The sequence below is a fragment of the Symphodus melops genome (assembly GCF_947650265.1).
Source record: "Symphodus melops genome assembly, chromosome: 3".
Lineage (NCBI taxonomy): Eukaryota > Metazoa > Chordata > Actinopteri > Labriformes > Labridae > Symphodus > Symphodus melops.
The window spans coordinates 27838496-27858338 of record NC_136693.1 but is presented as its reverse complement, the minus strand read 5'-3'; the positions used below and the strand labels follow the sequence as shown (position 1 = coordinate 27858338).

The window sequence follows — 19843 nt, the reverse complement described above, 5'->3', positions numbered from 1 at the left end:
TGGAGTCTCATGTGAGGTTAAAACTGCATGGACCGATGAGAGTACTTACTTTGTAAAACATTATGCTTCTGGTTTGTTTTGAAGAGCAATTAGAAGATGATGAGCTGAGAAACTCCCTAATTATCAAGGGCTGACCGCAAGTTAGCATGCAAGCGTATGCAGGAGTGTGTTTCAAAGAGTGCATCTCATCAAATATTTATACTGCAAAAAAACGAAGCTAAAAAGCTGTTGGTTCATATTTTTAAATCTAAAATATATTACTTTTTTACTCTCTAACCCTGGGCCTTGTGGACTGTTAGTTCTTCCAGAAATAGGTCGGACCAGGCCCTGTACTGTGTTACTTCCTTACCTGAACAGTGTAGCTGTCTACAGCCGTAGCTCGTCTGAAACGATTACCCTGCTGCCCTGCCAACACAAAAAGCTCTGCCAGCCGTTGTTCCATTAGACTGGCAAAGCTTTGGTACTGTCCCTCCAGGCTGGCGTTATCCACGTCCTGGATCACTGGAAATGTAGTCAACAGAAAGGAGATGGGCAGATGGTTGTTGAAAGAGGCAAAGAATTACAGGCAAAAAAAGAGACGAGCAAAAAGACAGAGGTAAAATTAGAAATAAACACAAGTTTCAGAAAAGAACAACGGGAGATTTCTGATTTCCCATGGTGCCCCGTGCTATTATTAGCCATAGCAGCGTAAAGGCTAATAACTCTGTTTGTAAACCCTACTTCCTGGAAGCTTGGTTTGAAGTCTGCCCCCTGGTGGTAAAACATCACCTAATTCAGCTTTAACCTGGTTTCTGTTTGTTAATTGTCTAAAGGCAATAAAGCTGGTCGTACATCTTGTTGAGGTGTGAGTAAATCCATTTATGTAGGGGGAGACCTTGGACTGGCTTGGCCTCTCATGAGAGTGAGTGCAGGGTTAAAAGGCACACGGCCTAATCTGAAGGGACATCCATTAAACAGTAGCACTGTGCCTGCCCTTGAGCACTGTGAAATACATTGATTAATGAAGCCTACCGAGGAGATAAAAAAAAAAACAGCGAACAATCCAGAGGTCATATGCATCTTATTGATGCAGTGAAAGGACTGATTGTAAACATATGCTGATGCATGAAGTCCTTCATATCACATAAGTAGCACTCTGTAAAACGTTTAAGATTGTAAAGGAATTATATATATATATATATATATATATATATATATATATATATATAATTTTATTTTATTTTTTTCAAATTATTTTTTTTATTTTTTTTCATTGTAGTGTTTGTATTGTAGAATATGCACATGTGCTCAAACTGAATATGTGAAGATGCGTTAAAACATGGATGACCTTACCTGTAATTACCCATAAGTCTCTGGTAGCAGCAGAGGTGTTCAGATTGTGATACTCCAGAGCTGCAAATAAAGCAATAAAACATGATGCTGTTACCTCTCAGAGTCCATGTTAATTTACAATATAGAAATGTGAACAAACAGTGATGTTCACTTTATAATCATCACCTCACTACCATATGTTATTCATCTTTTAAATGTAATAATTACATGTTTACTTTATTAAAAAAGAATAAAAAGACCACATAAAAGCAGCCTGCATTAATGTCAAAATACATTTACAAAATAAAAATAAAAGGTCTTTGTGCCTGATATGTAGGCAAGTATATTGTCCCTGCTTCCTTGCTGCTAGCACAGCAACAAGTAGTCTGAGTTTGGTGCATTGTGTGCAATTGAAATATCAGGTTAAAGCCTCATTATCACTGCATTTTAGACAAACACTGAAGCATGGCAGGCGTTCAGCTGCCTGAGTTCTGGTTGTCTCCGTGTTCTCTTACATCTATTTCCTGCCTGATTAAACTTTTGTGGCGCAGGCTGCTGCACAGTTTTTGGGAATGCTGTATCACCAGCCAGTGAAAACAGACTTGCAACAGAAATGTACACTCAGGCATGACATGGGCGAGGAGAGAGAGGTGGAGGGGAGGGGGATGCAGGTTGAGTGGAGCAGTAAGGGCTTAGGCATTCTTAATGGATTGGGTAATCAGTAGACAATATCCATAAGTTCAAATCATGTAGAATGTAATAGTTTTACATAATGCAAGGCTTGGGGATACGACCTTAAAACTAATTTCAAGCCACTCCAAGAATTTGAAATTCACCAACAGGGAGCTATATTTAAAGCAATATTTCATTTTAACATCAGTACTTAGGCTAACTTTTTTTTATTATTATTTCCTAAAACGAGATATTTTTCGATCAGCTTCAGTCATATTCCAACTGAGAGAGACCGGGGGGATAAAGAGCCGAGCATTGGCTGTTCAGCCTGCACATGCCAAGGAGCCATGGGGTTCTCAGCGCTACAAACAGGCACACCGGAGTGGCTTGAGATCGCAGGCCTTCTCTGTCAGAGCAGAGCCCACGGTGGTACGAGAATCTCCCACTGTTAATTATTTACTGCGATAATTGGCTTTGAAGTGAGGAGGCAGCCGCTGCCAGCATATGCTCACACCTCCTGCGAACAGTGTAATATGACTAATGGCGAGCCTGCAAAACAAACAGAGTAAAATCCCTGTCACACTCTCTCGTTCTTTCTCTTACTCTCCTGTCTTACTGAGTTTTTCTCTGTGTCAGTGACTGCTCCCCCAGTGGGTTTCTAATGGCTTATCTCTTTTTCTCTGTTTCCCAACAGATTCCTCCTTCCTGTTGCTAACTTTTATCATTTAATTCAACCCTGACACATAGCTCTGTTTTATCTGAATGTAAACAGTGCGTGATCCACCCCGAACAACAATGACCTCCACATTTCAGGTCTTATATACTGTTTTTGTGTGGCGTCAGTATTGCATAAGTTGCTGCAGGCGGGTAAAGGGTTTACTGAGCTTGTCCATGTATGGCAAAAATAAATCACTAACACCAGGTCCTGGATGGAGGGAGATACACTCAACAGGAGAGACTCAAGAAACATTAAGGAGAGAACTAGTAGTTTCTTTTATTATCTAACCTTTATTTACCCAGGAAAAATCCCATTGAGGTTAAAAACCTCTTTTTCAAGGGAGCCCTGCAGAATCTGTGAATGTTTGAGGACATAGGTGCTGTTCCTGAGGAAAACAGAACAAGGACAACACTTAAGTTTATAATTTCTATTCAAGTAAAGAAGAGTCAGACAAAGGACACAGCAGCCACCCAAGATACCCTGCAGTGTTTATTTCTAAATTCTGCTAAATGCAGTTCAGTAAGGTATAGAGAATATCCATAGCTCATTAACTCGCTTGGGTCAGCAAAGGACAAAAAGTGGAAAAACTGCCTTCAGGATAAGGCCGAGATAGACGGTAACACAGGGTAGCAGGTATCTACTCTGCTGTGATCCTGAGCATGAGCCTGCATAGCCAAAGCTGAGACTTGTCAAATGTACCAATGTGAGATTCATGTACCATTAAAACTAAGCTAGGGAGACATTTCTGCATGAACAGAAACAAAACAAGGGGTGAGCCAGAAAGCGCAGGCCTCTATAATCCACAGCCACTCGTAAAGCCGTCTCCCGCTGACACTACCTACCAGGAAGGAAACTTCTGTTGATCAACAAACACTTGATGATGATTTAGCAGAAATGCTTTGTTACCTTTAAATGAAGAAATCAATCCTTGCATTCAGCAAAACAACAGATTAGCACTACATGATGTCAGAGGAATATGGATGCCTGGGAAAAGGATGAATTGTAATTGTAAACTTTCTATAAAGTTTTTAAGCAAAATGTCTCACACCAGATGTTCTGACTTTACAGAACAACATGTCAGATGCCCCTCATTGCTATAGAACCAATGCAGATAAGAGGCATCTGTATGAAACATTCATCTTTTGTTTACACTAAAAACACATGGAAACTCAAATCCAGAATATACTGTATGCTCGGCTTCTTATTAGTCCAAGGCCTTACACTGATATGTTGGTATTTTCTGGGTAAATCTGTTTGTAAAAGAAATGTAAATCCTCTGCAGGTGGCTAGTTCTTTTGCTGTACCTGCATTTAGAATTTACTGCAAATGTAAAACAGAAGAGATGTTTTTGATCCTTTGGGAAGTGCCATAAAAATGATGTGTCTTATTATATCTTAAGAGTCTTGCATTTGCTGTATCTCCCTCTGCTGAGCAGTTTACACATCATTCCCCAGCTACACTGGCGATAGAAACGGGCTGCACCCTGGAACTGTGGAAGGATTGCTGTTCAGACTCCCGCTGAGTCCTTGTCACTCTTCATTTGTTTTTGTCTAAGTACATCTCTGCCACAGATGGATCGCTAGGCTGAGTATGTCCATGAGTGTGTATGAGGCATGGGCTTTGTTGTATCTCAACTTCAGCTCGCCCTTAAGTGACTTATTCATTACTAAAGCAAAAGAACACTAAAAAAAACATCCAACTACAGACAAGCTGGACTTTAGTCAGACTTGAAGTCTTTTCAGAGACTGAAGTTCTGAGCTGAATTTGTCCAGAAAGACCACCTGTGGGGTCGGCTCACGACTCCTTCTGTTTTCACCAAAAAGTTGCACTAAATCACGCTGCAAAGACTACAGCCGACGGCCAATCACCACGTACCTTCTGTGCATGCGTGAGCGGCATTAACTGTGCCTGCCAGCAGGCGGCAGTAGTCTGTAATGTCTGATGAAAATGGCGTTGTCAGCCCTTGGTCTTTTATAACTTGGGCGGCTGTGGCTCTCTCAATCGGAAGGTCGAGGGTTCGATCCCCAGCTCCTGCGAGCAACATGTCCGATGTGTCCTTGGGCAAGACACTTAACCCTGAATTGCTCCCCCTGTTCTGTCAGGGTGTATGCAGTTCGCTGCTCCTGTGGCCGAATGCTTGGTGCACAATTGCCCCATGGGGATAAATAGAGTTTCAAAAAAAAGTAGTGGAACAAGCACAGAAGAGGCTTTTACATTTTTCTTCTTGTGTACTGGCTCTCCTGTTTCACTTAGCTGAACAGACCAATCAGAGGGAGTCCTGCACTCAACCGCGCCAGTCATTACAGACGCTGGTTCAACATGTGGAATCGGCCAAAAAAAGTCCAACTGGGGCCGACGGGAAGCGATGGAGCTGTACACACTGCAAAAACTAGGATGACCGCTCACTGATGGACCGACGGTCTCCTTGGCGTGTCAGGGCCTTTATGCCGCATTTCACACCTACACATTCACATACTGATGGTAGAGGCTGCTGTGTATTGAGACCATCAGGGAGTAACTAATCCCGTTCATACACCGTTGAATTCAGGATTGCTGCAGGAGCTGGGGATCAAACCCGTGACAATCCAGTTGACAACGACTGTACCCACTGAGCACAGCCGCCCTCATGACAGACCAAATGAATGTGTGAGGCCTCCTTTAGGCTTGTATTGAGGAAAAAGATCAGGACTGTTTTTATTTTTTCTTCATAAACCTAATTTGCATTTGGAGAACTAAATATTCCCGTTAGAATACAAGAACTACTTCTGGTGTCTCTTCTTGTACTACTTTCATCTTACCCCTGACTGACAAATGTAATTCTGAATGCAAATTGTAACTTACGCTCAGCAATGATAAGTGGTGGATAGAAGAGGAAGTAGCCCACCAGCTCAGCTGACAGCTGACCGAGGAGGTTTGAGGCAGCGGTGCCATTAAGGAAGACAGTCCCGTTCTTCAAAGTGTACACCAGCGACACAGCTGGGGAGCCTGCAGCCTGGGAGACACTCAGCATCTGGGAAATAAAAAGGCTCAGGGTAAGAAGAAGGCACTGAAGAACTTTGGTATAACCATAACTGTTCCATGCAAAAACTGAAAAGACAAGAGCACATGAACACAAATCAAATAAATAACAATCATGTAATCTTGGATTAACAAATCATCAAGAAGCAGAGCAAGAATTTGTAAAGGCGTTAAAGAATGGGGAAACTATTGTAACCCACATGTTTTTTTCATACAGGCATAAACATTAAATTGGCTCAAAATAGTTTGCACTTAGACGTGGCAGCTCATTAAAATTAATTCAAACATTGCCTCCCTAAACATAATTAATTTGCATCCCAGAAGCAGCTATGGTTTAAAAGGAAAAGCCCGATACACAGAGGCACAATTATGCACAAACAGCTATCTGTTTTCAGCTACCAAATCAACATGAGACAAACCGGAGAAGTCAAATGCTTTTCTAATATGCTGCAGATTGTATTCAATAAACTGACTTCAATACACTTTAGTTAGCTTAACTGCTGTTTGCCTGATGACTCTGCATCCATCACTATGTCCAAGAAAAGATTACAAAGGTGCAAACTACGAGACACTCGGGCAGATATTGGGCCAGATTCCCCCTCCTGACCACAGTTAGCATAAGTCTAACTGTCTGTAGATCCAAAGATTATCTCTCCAGGTTCTCCTGTGTTGTGAGGTGTGTTAAAAGTGATGTTTAACCTCCTCATGTGCTCGGATGTGTTCAATATTAACGATTAAAAATCCTGCTGTGTGAGGAGAACACTGAAAACAGCACTGACTCTGTGACTTGTCACTTGGAACTGAACAATAACCAATCAGGAAGCAAGATGACTGATGCAGAAAGCATAACAAACCTTTCCATGGTGGAAAACAGCAAACACGTATCATAAAGTCAGATGAATGTCGTACATTTAGGACCAATTTATTGATTTAAGGCAACAATACGTTTTTATTCAACGTGTCTCGTGGAGTTGGGCCAAAAGGTTTTGGATGTACCAGCTAACAGCTAGCCACATGTAGCTCGACCATCATTTTTGTTTACTCTTAAGTCAAGTTTGACTGTGTGAGATGTCACATTTTGATAGTTGAGACGCTCTCTGTGAACAACACACACTACAAGAACTGAATGGGCGTGGCCTCTCACATTTTCCAAATCATTTAAGATTTTAAAAACCTTTTAGTGTGTGCCAGGCCTTAGTCTAGCTTTGATTCAGTTTAAGACCAAGACACAAGAGCTCTACATCACACAAGTTCAAAAACCAGCATCATGTTAAAAACCCAGTACAGCCACTGTAACTGTAAGAGAAACACCTACACAGTGATCTGAGAAGCACAAGGGTTACATCACTGTACCTGAACAGAGAGCCTGCTGTTGACGTTGAGCACTTTGGCCTGCGCTTCACAAAACACCTTTTCCAGCCTCTGTTCCATCATTTGAGAAAACCGACAGGAGCGATGATCATCTCCTGCTCCCACAAACTGCAGCACTGAGACATGAAAACACAAATGAAAACACATAACGTGCGACTACTGTCATGTTTACATTTCCATAGCTAACAAAATAATATTTCTGCTATCTTTTGCAGTATGTGTTTTGGAAACAATTAGAAAATGATATATTATCATAGGTATAAAGACTTGTTTTATGTTTTGTCTCAAATGTAGCTTTCCCCTGAAATCCCACAGTGCACCATCCCAGCAGGGACAAACAACAGTAATTCTCCAGCTGATCTCTGACTTATTATTGTCTTTCATCCCGACTGAACACCAGCTGACCTGTTTTTATCTGGAAGCCAGGGGCTGGGATGGGTCTCCACGTTGTCACGGGGAGGGGCAGCGCTGTTACCATGGGGAGGTACTGTCGCAGGTCTGCAATCATCTTATCACGTCCATAAGAGTTCAAGGCTTCCAGTAAAACAGAGGGAATGTAAACCATGTCCCCTCCAGTCACGTGATAAGCCACTGTCATGTTGGGAGATCCAAATACAGTCTCCACCTGAGAGAGGAAAGAAGGCGTGAAAACAATACATCATCAGTGAAGCGGTTTTTAAGTATATTACAATGTTCACGCCCCATTGTACATTGTTTCAGTGGGCCATAATAATGAGTTACCAAACTCATAATCAGATGGGCTATAATCCCCAGTAACACACTGACGTCACAACAGTCTGAGAATACATTTTTAAAGTCACATGTTAAACCATTTAAGATCAGTGAAAACTAAGATATGAACATGCGCTTTAAGCAAACATAACAAAATGTCATATTATGATATCAGTTTAATAAAAAGTACATTTCAGATGTGACCTGAAAAACTATTTTACAAAGCAAAATAATCGAAAACAAAATGTAGTCTGTTGTCACTCATCTGAAAAGATGGAAATGACAGTGTGGGTGTGATTACTGCTGTAATGATGGCTGAATTACATTTAGATATTCACTTTCAGGGTGATGGTCCACCGTCACACCTGAGCTGACACATCAATGAAAACAAATTATATGAACCGAGATTCATTTATAGTTTTATTTTCATTGAATTCTGAAAAAAAAAAAAAAAAAAAAAAAATCCACTAAATCGTAGGATATTGTCTTAACCTTTCAGGACTCCCATTTTTATGGAGCTGTCTGACACATGACATATGACTATGAGGCATCCATAGTGTACCTTTTCTGTACAGCACACTGTCTATACTCTATAGGCTTCAAGAAACTGAGAGAGATGGATATCTCAAAGCAGTGTTCCTCATATTTCGGGTGTGTTTTCATGTCTTGTAGCCCTCTTAGTGCAGCACACAACTTCTGTTTGGTCTGTTGATCCCTGTAACCTTTAAATATAAGCCAGAACAGAAACTCACTCTGGCCAGAAAGAAACCAGTTTTCTGTCTCTGCTGAGCAGTAAATAATCTGGACCAGCCAAAGAATTGGACTTGAAAGACATTTTGTACTGCATAGAAAATGAGATGTGAACATACAACACATTGAGGTGGCAGTAGCTCAGTCTGTAGGGATTTTTGATTGGGAACCAGAGGGTCGCTGATTCAAGTTCCATTTCTAGTTCAATTCTCTGCTGGTAGCTGGAGAGGTGCCAGCCCACTTCCTGAGCACTGTCCAGGTGCCTTTGAGCAAAATGCTCTGGAGTGCAGCCTCCTCACTCTGAGACATTAAAGCATGTCCATAGGATGGCGTTTGTGCATGTGTGTGTATTTAGGCCCATTTGTGTTCATGTTCATTAAACAGAGTGTAAATTTGAATCTCCCCTCACAGGATTAATAAAGTATAAATCGTTATATAAAAAACATTGGACCTTTATGATAATAAATGAAGGGAATCGACAAAAACACATTCTCGATATGAACTTTTAAGCAGGACCGCCAGATGGAATCAATCCGTCACATAAGCAAACGAGCTGAATGACTAAATATTGAAATGTATTAAATAGATGGAGCGGTTAGAGAGTACTGCAACCACTCGCTAAAGAGGGAAACGGGACAGAGATTTATTATGATGAACAGACACGTGTAGAGATCTGTTAGTGGCCGGAGGGCTGCACGGAAGAGAGAGGAGGGAGATAAGATGAGCGAGACATGGCAAGGACTGTTAAATGGGGAGTTTGGGACAAAGAGGCTTATGTTCCTTCACTTCTTACCCAAGAGGACAGGTACCACTGTGCCCTCATTCTCACAGAAACACAGGGGGAATCTGTGTGTTTCATAAGCATGTGTGATGACGATATTACCAAATGTTGATGTGTGGGAGTTTGACTTATTGACAAACTGTTCACGTAATATGAAACAGAAAAGTCAAATGATGATGGACGTTATATGAAACTAGGTGTGTGTGTTTGTATGAGAGGTGAAACCAATCAGGTCAGTGATCTAAACCCATGTGAAAGCCTGCGCTGACAAGAGGATCCGCTGGCCCAAACACAGAGGGCCTGCAGTCTCTGTAGCACTCTGTCTCCTTACAATTCAGCCTTGTTAAAACCTCTGTGAAAAGAGCCCTTTATTATCACTTCATCCTCTCAGGCTTCAGCCATGTGAAGGTGTTATTAAGAGATTGCATTTCCAGCAAGCCAGAGAGTGAAAACACACCCACTGACTCTGTCTCATAGAGTGTGAGGACTGCCAAAAGATTAACTCCACAGATTTCAGTCATTTCGAAAAACTTTTCAGTCACTGGAGAGGCTTTGCTTCAGGAAAGACAAAAGTTGACGTATATTTCTTGTAATTCAAATGGTTTTGACATTTGGATCAACTCATTAAGTCTATATCTCATCATCTTTTTAACATCAGGACTGCTCATCGCTCTCCTCCCCACCATTTATAGCCTATAATTAAACACAGAAGCAATTTCCCTTGACAACAGCTTGCTTCCCATTGGATGAGAGCGCAGTGCTACTAAAAGGGACCCAAGCAATGTAAAAATGGGTACCAGGAGTGCACCGAAGCAAGGCCCCTCCAGAGACCACATCAGGAGAGAGACTGAACATGTGAGAGCACTGACCTTCACACAGGCAGGACAAACACAAACACAGGCCTCACTCACATTTATCTGATACTTCCACTTTGAGAAATACAATACCCACGACATTTAACAGGACTGTTGATGTGGGAAACACACACACACACACACACACACACACACACAAACATGTACTCGACACTTGCTCAAAATTACAACACTCTAAAGGCACTTCAGCCCACTGGAGAGTAACAGAAAGTATTTTTTATGCAGGAAATGAATCCCATTTGGAGTTGCAAAGTGGTGCAGTGCTTAGCGTAGTCGCCTCACAGGAAGATAGTTCCTGGTTTGAATCCCTGCCGAACAGTTGGCATGTTCATACTTTGAGTGGGTTCTCTCCTGGTTCTCCGACTTCCTCCCATAGAACAAAGACAGCTTTTTGGGTAAAATGATGGCTGTGCTCGAAACCCCTTACTGTCAATCTACTCAATGTAATGTAAGTCAAAGCTCAGCAATCAAGTGTTTTTCATACTAGTATTTAAATGTAAGATATTGGAACACATGGAGTGTGTCTTTATCTGTCTTTTTACATAGATATACAGCTTAGGAGACTCAAACCTGCCCATTTTTATTTCTTCTTACTGGCCGCATTTAAGCACAGCTTTGCATCGCCAAAAGTTGCTCCCGGTACAAAGTCACAGTGAACAGAGGTATAAGATGCTCACTGGAGAGAGAGATTGGTTTTGGCACAGCTGGAACTATGATTGGTTCCACAAACGGCTTATCCACTGACACAAAAATCGTTGTGTGCGCACTGAATGGTTTGTATCACTATGGCAGGGAAAATGTTAAGACTATTTTCCTCCTGCTTTTTTGTGAAACTAAATCTGGTGAGCCCACTGCAATGATAAGATTGTATTCTGTTAAAGTGTGGAGAGATTTTTACGGTGTAAATAAAAGCATGTATGTATGTTGTGAACATCAGGGAATTGGAGCAACACTCATCTACAGCAACTAATCTACATATTCTTTCAGTGTTGGTACAGTTACTCAAATATGTGCCATCACCTGTCATCTGGGACACATTCAGTCAACCTAATTTCTATCTTAGTCCTCATCTCTTCCCACATAGCCTACATGAGAGTCCTTGGTAAGAGTGTATTTTCACGAACACATTATACCTCCAGATTTATTTTCGGAGCTCATGGAGGAACCATTCAAAGTTCCTTAACATTGGAAAAGTGTTGATAATTAAGCCCAAGTCTAAACAGAAGCAACAGTTTGGGTCAGTAAAAAGCAATTTGTCAAACAACATGTTCTAGTAAATAGCTTGAAGGGAATAACGTTGATTTTTCTTTAAAGAGGACATACTATCCCCCTTTTCACCTTTCCAAACATTCCCCCTGGGCTGTGCTTTGGTCCAAATAAAACATGAATCAGGCAGCAGAGGAGGAAACCAGCTCTCTCAGAAGGCTCCATTTTGGTGCGTGTGTCTCTTTAAATGCAATGAATTTTCCTGGTGTACATCACTCCTTCGCAAGTGAGAATAAAAATGGTGGACCTGCACAAAAGTTGTGTTTTAGGCTGGGGGTGGAGTCCATGGGTGGAGATACCAGGAGAGAGGAGGGGATTTGTTTTTAAGCAGGAATCCCACCGTGATGTCACAAGGAGAGCAAATTTAAAAATGGAGCATTTTTCTCTGTGTTGTAAGACTTATGCTGACCACAAACAAAGGACTGGATGGGTTTATTTCACATTTTGGGGGTCGGCAGACACGCAGGTTTCCCAAATAAATGCTCAAAAAGACTGTAAGTGGATTTTTCATTATGTCCTCTTGGGCTGACTAAAACACTTAACATTATTTTGCAATATGTTCAAACATTATTTGTATTGAGTTTCAAAACACTGACTGGCTCCAAAACCTCTAAAATAAAGCTTCTTACAACAACAGTAATTTATTTATATTCGTGAAGTTAAAAAATCTCGAAGGTACCTTGAGAAGTTTTTGCTGTGGAGCATTTTTTAACGTTTTGTTGGAATAAAAATGAATAAAAAGCAATGTGATCATGAATGTGGACAGGACTGACACGTTCCACAGTTCTGCCAATAACTAAGCACAATTTCAAAAAATAAATTGTCACCAATCATCACAATATGTACCAACAAAAACAAGAACGGTGAAGTAAAAAGTGAATGTATTAGAAAAATCTTGAGCAACATTTCATCATGGTAAAGGGATACTGTACTCTATATGGTGATTAGTTTTTTTTTCATTAATAAATCCACAGGATAACAGATAATATTCTTACTTGCGCCTGGGCTGTACTGTCATTCAGAGCTTTTCGCAGGCCTTGACTGAGTCCCCTCCGTAGGTTCTGCCTCTGAATGCTGTCAAGTCTGTTTCTTCTCACATAGATGGAAACAACTAACACACAGAGGCAGACAACAAAAAGGAAAGCCAGACAGAAATGGGACAAAGCGTGTTAAAGGAATGACAAATATCTGAATATCTTTATAAGACTGTTAAAAGTATTTTTATTTTTTTTTTACCTGTTTTTACCCACAGCCTCTCGGTGATGTTGCACAGCTGCGGTGGAGCCTCTGTGGTGGTGGTGAACGGGGAAATAAAGATTGTGGGGGCTGCCCTGGGAGGGCTTGTTCTGGGGAAAGGCTGTGTGAACAGTTTCCTGCTGGTTTGAGTTCTGATACTTGTGGTTGTCGTTGTCCTCCTGGTCACAGGTGTGAGCTTTGACGTGGTCGTGGTGATGGACTGTGTGGTGACTCTAAGAATAGGTACGGTAGTAGTGGGGTCCGTTTTGGTGGTTGAAGCTACAGTTGATGTGGTAACCTCTACAGAGGCCGTATTGGTGTCCTGTTGAGGGGGCAGAGGTGATACCTGAGATGTCCTCTCGGTGGGTCCAGCAGAAAGGATGATTCTGGCTGATTGAGAGGGGGCGAGACTGGAAACTTTTTCTTTGGGGAAAGTGAGAGCAACTGCTCTAGATGTTCCAACGGTCAAGTCGTCCGTCCCTGCCTCTGTAAGAACAGCAAAGGTCTGAGTAATATCCTCCAAGTGATCAGAATCTATTGATAAGCTCAGACTTGGCGATGAGGATGAAAAAGGTGCACGTGCAGGTGCAGATGACGATGCATAGCTTGGGTACATGGTTGGACTGATGGAGAACAATGATGGTGATGATGATAGTGAAGCTTTATTGGACACTGAATTCTGCAATGAGGACGAATGAGAAGCGTTGATACTACTAGTTGAGAGAGGCAAAGTCTCTGAAGATGATGGCACGTGTTCAATTGTGTGTTTGATATTATGAATGCTGGAGATAGAGCGTTGAATGCTGTTTGAAAGTGAGGCAGTAGTGATAAAGGAAGATTCAAGAGAGTCGACACCTTCCAGAAGAAGGCTGTTTTTGTTCTTGTATACCAACGAGGGAGATGGATCATGTGAAGATAATGCAGTGCCGGCAGTTGTTTGAGTGAGTGCCAAAGAGCCATCTGAACCCTGTGCTGATGGAGCGAAAGGGTTCACAGAGGCTCCTTGCTGAATATCGTTGGCCAAAGCAGATCTAAGATCAGCTGCCAACGAATTCTGACTCTGTTCCTCATATCCTGATGTTCCTTTTATATATCCAAAAGATGTGTGTTCTCGAGCAGTTGGATGAAGTGAAAATGGATCAGGAGCGACGACAGTTGAATTAGTTGCGCTCAATACATACAAATTACTCTCTTGTCTGTCTTCCAGCTTTGGATGTTCATATGATGGGCCATCTGCTTGTGAATTAGTATTTGCCCCATCAAAGCCAATGGATGTAGTTTGAAATGTAACGGCAGCGTTTTGAAAAGACCCAGGCTTTGTGGCTTTCCACTTTCTATATGGTGCCATTTGTTTTGTGCCAATGCTGAAAATAGCACCAAATGTTTCCTTGCTGGTTTGTCCATCACTGTAAAAAGAAGCTGCAGCAGAGGAAAGAGTGGATGGGATGGTTGTTTGTCCACTGAAATACAAATTGGATTTATTACTTTTAGCACTGGTGGCTGATCCAGATTGAGAAACCGAGTTTTTTGTTGGTGTTTGGGTAAAATCTGACCAGGAGGAATTCTGATAGTGGCTCATCAGTGTTGAATTATCCTTATGGGACAGACTTGTAAGAGGTTCTAATGCAGCATCAAAAGTTACTGTAGAAGCGGGGATTTCGGTGGGATTTCCTTTGAAAGCAACTTCAGAAGCCTCATTGAACACAAATAAGTCTTTTGCAGCCTTGAAAGAAGAAAACTGTGTCGTAAGCTGCACTAATGGAGCCCCCTGCTTGTAGGACGTAGTCAGGTGTCTGATTGGAGTGAAGGGCACAACAGATATCTCTTTGTATGTCATGTGAACATCTGAGGCTGGAGATGTTTTAATGTTTCCTGCATTTATTTCAAACTCTAAAGTTGGAGGTGAACTGACTCCAGCTTGTTGAGATTCTTTGATATAAGAAAACGTTTCAGTCGTCTGGTGAGACTTATTTGGATCGTGTATTTTGTTGGGAAGGTTTAGTAAAGATCTTGTTTGAAAAGGTCTTTGTGAAGGGGTAACTGGGAGTGATATTGTGGCTCTTGGTTGGTCTGTAAAATTAGCCGGACTACGAGCAGACGGGCTCGTATGAACAGTTTTGTTGTGGTTTGCTCTGTAGCTGAGAAACAAGGGCAATAAATGTGAGGGCTGAGCGGGAGTGAGACTGTTGTTCATGGTTTTGTCAGGCACATCCTTTCCCAGGCTTGCAGGAATTGAACCAAAGAATTTTTTTCTGTCGCTGGATAAAAATGTAACGCTTGGTGTCGTCCTTCCTCTAAGCTCCTGAGTCATGCCCATTGGAGACCCCGATTGAGTTACAAAATCTTCTACATTTCTGCCACTATTACTCTGCAAATCAAGTGGATCTGACACAAATGTGGAGGAGCTCGTTCCTTTTCTGATAATCAAACTGAGGATGGAACCAGTGGTGAGCTCCGACCTCGTCTGTCTGGGTGAAAGTGAGTTATTCAGGTGAGCTGGAGTGGTAATAGATTTGAGTTCTGCTCCTGCTCTGTCTCCCAGGCCGTAATCTATATTGATGGCAGGATCTCTAGGGCTGCCGTGACCTGCTGCCATCAGTAAATCAGCAGGATTAGATGCATACTCTGAGGACACCATGCCAGAGTGGATATTTGTTAGCTTAGTGATTGCCATTTCAGTGAGAGATGTTTTACCGAGCACAGACTGGGAGAAACCTGCAAGAAATGATCCGGTGCTTCTGAAAGACACTTCTGGGAACGCAGTCGGATTTACATCATGTGAACTGAGAGGCGACGTGATTGCATCTCTCTCAATTTTCTGACCCACTGCTGCTATGTTTTCTTTCTTTCCTGCATATGCTGTTGGACTTAACATCTGCTCTGCGACTCGGCTGGCAGCTGAATAGCCTTTATGATCAGCAGACGGCGATCTGAGACTTTGTAAAGCTCCGTGTTGCATTTGAACGGCTCGAGTCTCTGGATGAAAAAGAAATGATGTGCTTAATATAGAGTTCATATTTGGGCTTTGAGTGGGTCCATTCAAAACATCTAGCTTGTGTTCATGGTTAGGACTGGTGTATGACGTATTATTTCTGGCTGCTGGTGTCTTGGAATCTTTTGTGCCTGCACTCCTTGTGTATGTGTCACTCACACCATGGATTGTTTCTGCTGATGAACTGAACAAGCGTCTCGTCACTTTATTGCTCTTTTCATTGCTGGTTTTACTCAACAAGTATGATGGTATGGTTGTTGTGCTAATAGCTGGTAGGTCAACCACTGACTGAGTGGTGGGCGGTTTGGGTGTTAGGCTGTCTGTCCAGCCCAGAGACCCTGCTGGTGATAATGTTGCTGTCTCTGTTTGATGGGCAGGGCTGGATAAAGACCTTTGTGCTTGAATTGAAGCTGGCTGGTTTGTCCATCCAGCAGAAGTGGAAAATGGAGACGGTGCGGATGATAACACAGTGGAAGTGGACAGACCTGATGATGAAAATGGAAGAGCTGATACTGTTGATGAAGACAATGGCACTTTCAGTTTTCTATTCATCATAGACACATGTAAATGGCTCGAGGCACTTGATGCCATGTTAACTGCCTGAGGTGATTTGGCATGTCGGTGAAACATTTTAGAAGTCAAACCTGAGCTGGCAGGAAAGGCCCTTTCTCCCGCAGACGACGAGGAAAAGGAGGACACGTCTGAGCCCTTGCTGGAACTATGTGAAGGCCATTGGGTGGTTTTGGGGTCAACCCTGGTGATAGTCGGCGAGGTCTGACTTTGATCAAGGCTCACTGGATGTTTGACAGTTCCTGCCATGACAGTTAAGACAGAAGAAAAGGCAGGCTGCCCTGATAAGCTTTCCACCTCAGACTCGGTGTCACCATCCGAATGAACGAGTGAGAAAGGCACCTCCTCTGCCACGGACAAGTCAGCCAATGGATGTGCAGAAGCAGCTGTGACCACAGGGTCGCTTGGTAAAGATGAAGAGCCAGAGGCATCATAGGTGGGTTTTTCTGTACAATAAATAAAAACAAGCAAAAAGATAGATTGAGAATAAATGCATGAACATTACTTACAGCTGTAGCTTTTTTCAAATGAATCTTTTAAAATGTTCCTATAAGGAACACAACTTGTTTGTATTACTATTAGTTTGCTTATTTGAGTTAAAGAGATTTTTTTTTTTTTTTTACAATAATGTACAACATTTGATGCTCTGAATGTTGGTGAAATGTGAATAAAATGCATTTGGGCTCAGACTCTCTGCAGCGCTCTTCCAAAAGTTAAATGGTCAAATCCCCATTAGGGGGTCTTCTTCAAAGCTATTTCAAAACAAAAAGGAGGATCATTAGAGGAAGAGATACACCAGCCAATTTTTTTCCACAACCTGGCAACACAAGAGCTGTTCTATGAATGACTCTGAACTGATTTATTAGGCAAACAAAACACAAAAAAAGTCTCAGATGACATGTTGTCTCTGTCCTATTAACAGGCAACATGAAAAATCTCACGGTCTAAACGGTGTGCATATTTATTTAGCCTGCATGTCGGCATAAAATTACGGTCTGTAAACATGACAGATGAAGCCATTATAAAAAGCCAGGTATGGCACACTGCCATTTGAGAAACCTCATTCCAACAGTACACGTTTGCGTTTGGCTCAGGTTTGTCAGGTTTTTAAAATAAGCTGTCAAACGATTAAATGACTTTCAAGGACAACCGCATGATTCACCATTTAGTGGTAAACATTTTTACCTGTGCTGAGGTGACAAAACAAACCTCAAAAGCTATTCACAGTTTGTTTGTTTTCTGATAGTTATAGACAGAACACTTTTATGTATTCCCAAAAGAGAGCGAGAAGAGAAAATCTTCTAAGTGGAACAAATAGAATTATTCAAGAGATGGTAGCTGTGTGCAAAAGTTTGGCCAAGATAACGTCCACTTTGAAAAGCAGACAATGGAGTCATGTTGCAGTGTTTGGAGCCTGTGCAGAAATAATGCTGCAGGAGGAAGAGCTCCTGTGTGCATGTTTACGTTCAAGTAGCCTTTAAATGATCGAGATATTATTAATGCACCAGGGGAAGTTGTCTTTCATCAATTCAAGTCCTGTCCTCTGCTTTTATTCTCCACACATCCCTAACACATCCATATAGGGGTTCTTTTATCCATTTCTAAAGCTCTGCAGTCCTGTCACACCTTCCACCCCCTCAGCATGTTTCTCCTGCTGTAGTTCATCCTGCTTCAGCGTGCAGGAGAGGAACTGAGTTTCAGGGGGAATGTTTTGTTTTCATATACAGTAGAAGGATCGCCACTCATATTTTCTTCTTTACTGCCCTCGTAGCTTACTAAAATGAAAACACACTTTGAACATGAAGCGTATCATTCTGAGATTTGTCCAGCTCATACTGTGGAAATTACAGCGGGCCCTTGAGTCCGTGTTTTCTGAATTACACACAGCACGGTTAGCCTAAGGCGCTCTGCGCTCACACAGCTGGCTCTTTAAAGCTATCTGCACACATTTTCCATCTTCAGATATTTTTCTGACCTTACGTGAGAACTGTAATAGGATTGAACACCTATCCAGTAACACTATCAGGTCACTAACCCAGTATGTATTCCTTAATGTCACCAACACCGCAGAAAATTGCATGAATGCTTTTAATAATTTGTTTTCAGATGAATCTCTGAATATCATTAACCAGCAGAATTTTTTTGAAGATGTGAATTGTGCTGTATAATTCTGCATATATGATTCTGTTCTCCAATTATTTCTCTAATGAGCTTATATGTGATTAATGAAATTGCTACGCTGCAGTTTTTAAACCAGCCATTTAAAAATGTCGATACATAAAACAATGAGTGGGAGGAAGAAAAATGTGTGCCAGTTTTTAACAGAAGAGGTTCCAGACAACAAAGGATACGTTTGCTTCAAGGCCACTAAAAGGTCAGTCAGTCAAACCGCCTTGTCATTGAAATATAAGAGAACTTTCTGGACCCCTTCCCTCCTTCTTAGCGCGCCCAGCAGATACATGAATTTGGGTGCCTGGGATTAAGGCCAGGATGAAGAGAGGTGTGGAGCCCACCCGCGGTTTGCCACCTGCTCAGACTGTGCGGAGCATATGGGAGGATTTTAACAATGGACAACAGAGGACAAGGTGTGCAGATAAAAGGACTAGTGATAGAAACGGAGAGAAAAGGTGGACTGCAAAGTGAGCGAAAAAGAAAAAAAGAGTATGTGCAGCAGTTTGGTAAAAGAGGAAATCTTTCTCCACGTCTGCAGGACTTTTACAATAAAATGAAACAATCTTTATATTCCCTCACACTACTAAGTCTTTAACCAGATTAACACAACTGTTTACTATAATAGGAAAGTTGTTTACTTGGTTGCATTGAATGAGAAAGCGAAACAAACAATAAACAACAAAAAAACATCGCTAGTTTTCAAAAACTGCCAATCCTGCCTTTAAGTGTCAAACATTTATTTGTATTTTATTTCTATGCACCATAAATTAAAAGTGTGTTGTTTTATAAGCTTTCTGTTTGGACAAAGATTTTTGAAAAGGTAACCGTGGGTTGAGAGGACATTGGGGTCGCCGTTTTGGACATTTTAAGAACTGTGAGATTAATGGATTGTGAAAATGATGATTAACTGCTGCTGCGCAAGCAAAAGCTTAAACCAACACCTTCTTCAGCCTGCTAAACCTCAGTGACACGCCGAGGGATCGCTCTTTATTTCACACTTGAGTAGTGCAGCCACAAATTGATCGTTCAAATCCACAGAACTTTGCTGGAAACAAGGCGGAGTTTAAAGGGATACTTCACCCATTTAATGATACACAGCTTCATGCAAATGGGTGAAGTATCCCTTTAAGGACACGTATACAAGGATCGTGCAGCAAACATTAAGCACATCTTAGAGTTAGATATTTTTTTATTTAGTTTTTTAATTTGCAGAAAATATGAGTTCAATCACAATGAGATAATGCATGGAAGAAATTGATACTCCGAGTATGTGTGCTTCATAACATCTTGGTATATATTTCTTTACTCAAGAGAGAGCTAGTGATTCTGATTTGCCTCCAAACCATCTGCAACCAGCTCACACACACCACAGACCTTAA

General features: G+C 41.6%; 1 protein-coding gene across 1 annotated transcript in view; it reads right to left on the bottom strand.

Moving 5' to 3' along the window:
* Nucleotides 1-19843, bottom strand: part of LOC306821196 (UPF0606 protein KIAA1549L-like) — a 64885-nt gene that overhangs the window by 21652 nt on the left and 23390 nt on the right. The window contains exons 2-9 of the mRNA XM_079339472.1: nucleotides 16367-16738; nucleotides 12731-13216; nucleotides 12490-12605; nucleotides 7496-7715; nucleotides 7073-7206; nucleotides 5543-5711; nucleotides 1333-1392; nucleotides 350-501 (exon numbers count right to left, since the gene is read on the bottom strand). Of these exons, the coding sequence (XP_079195598.1) occupies nucleotides 350-501; nucleotides 1333-1392; nucleotides 5543-5711; nucleotides 7073-7206; nucleotides 7496-7715; nucleotides 12490-12605; nucleotides 12731-13216; nucleotides 16367-16738 (1709 nt within the window). The remainder of the gene's footprint in view (nucleotides 1-349; nucleotides 502-1332; nucleotides 1393-5542; nucleotides 5712-7072; nucleotides 7207-7495; nucleotides 7716-12489; nucleotides 12606-12730; nucleotides 13217-16366; nucleotides 16739-19843) is intronic.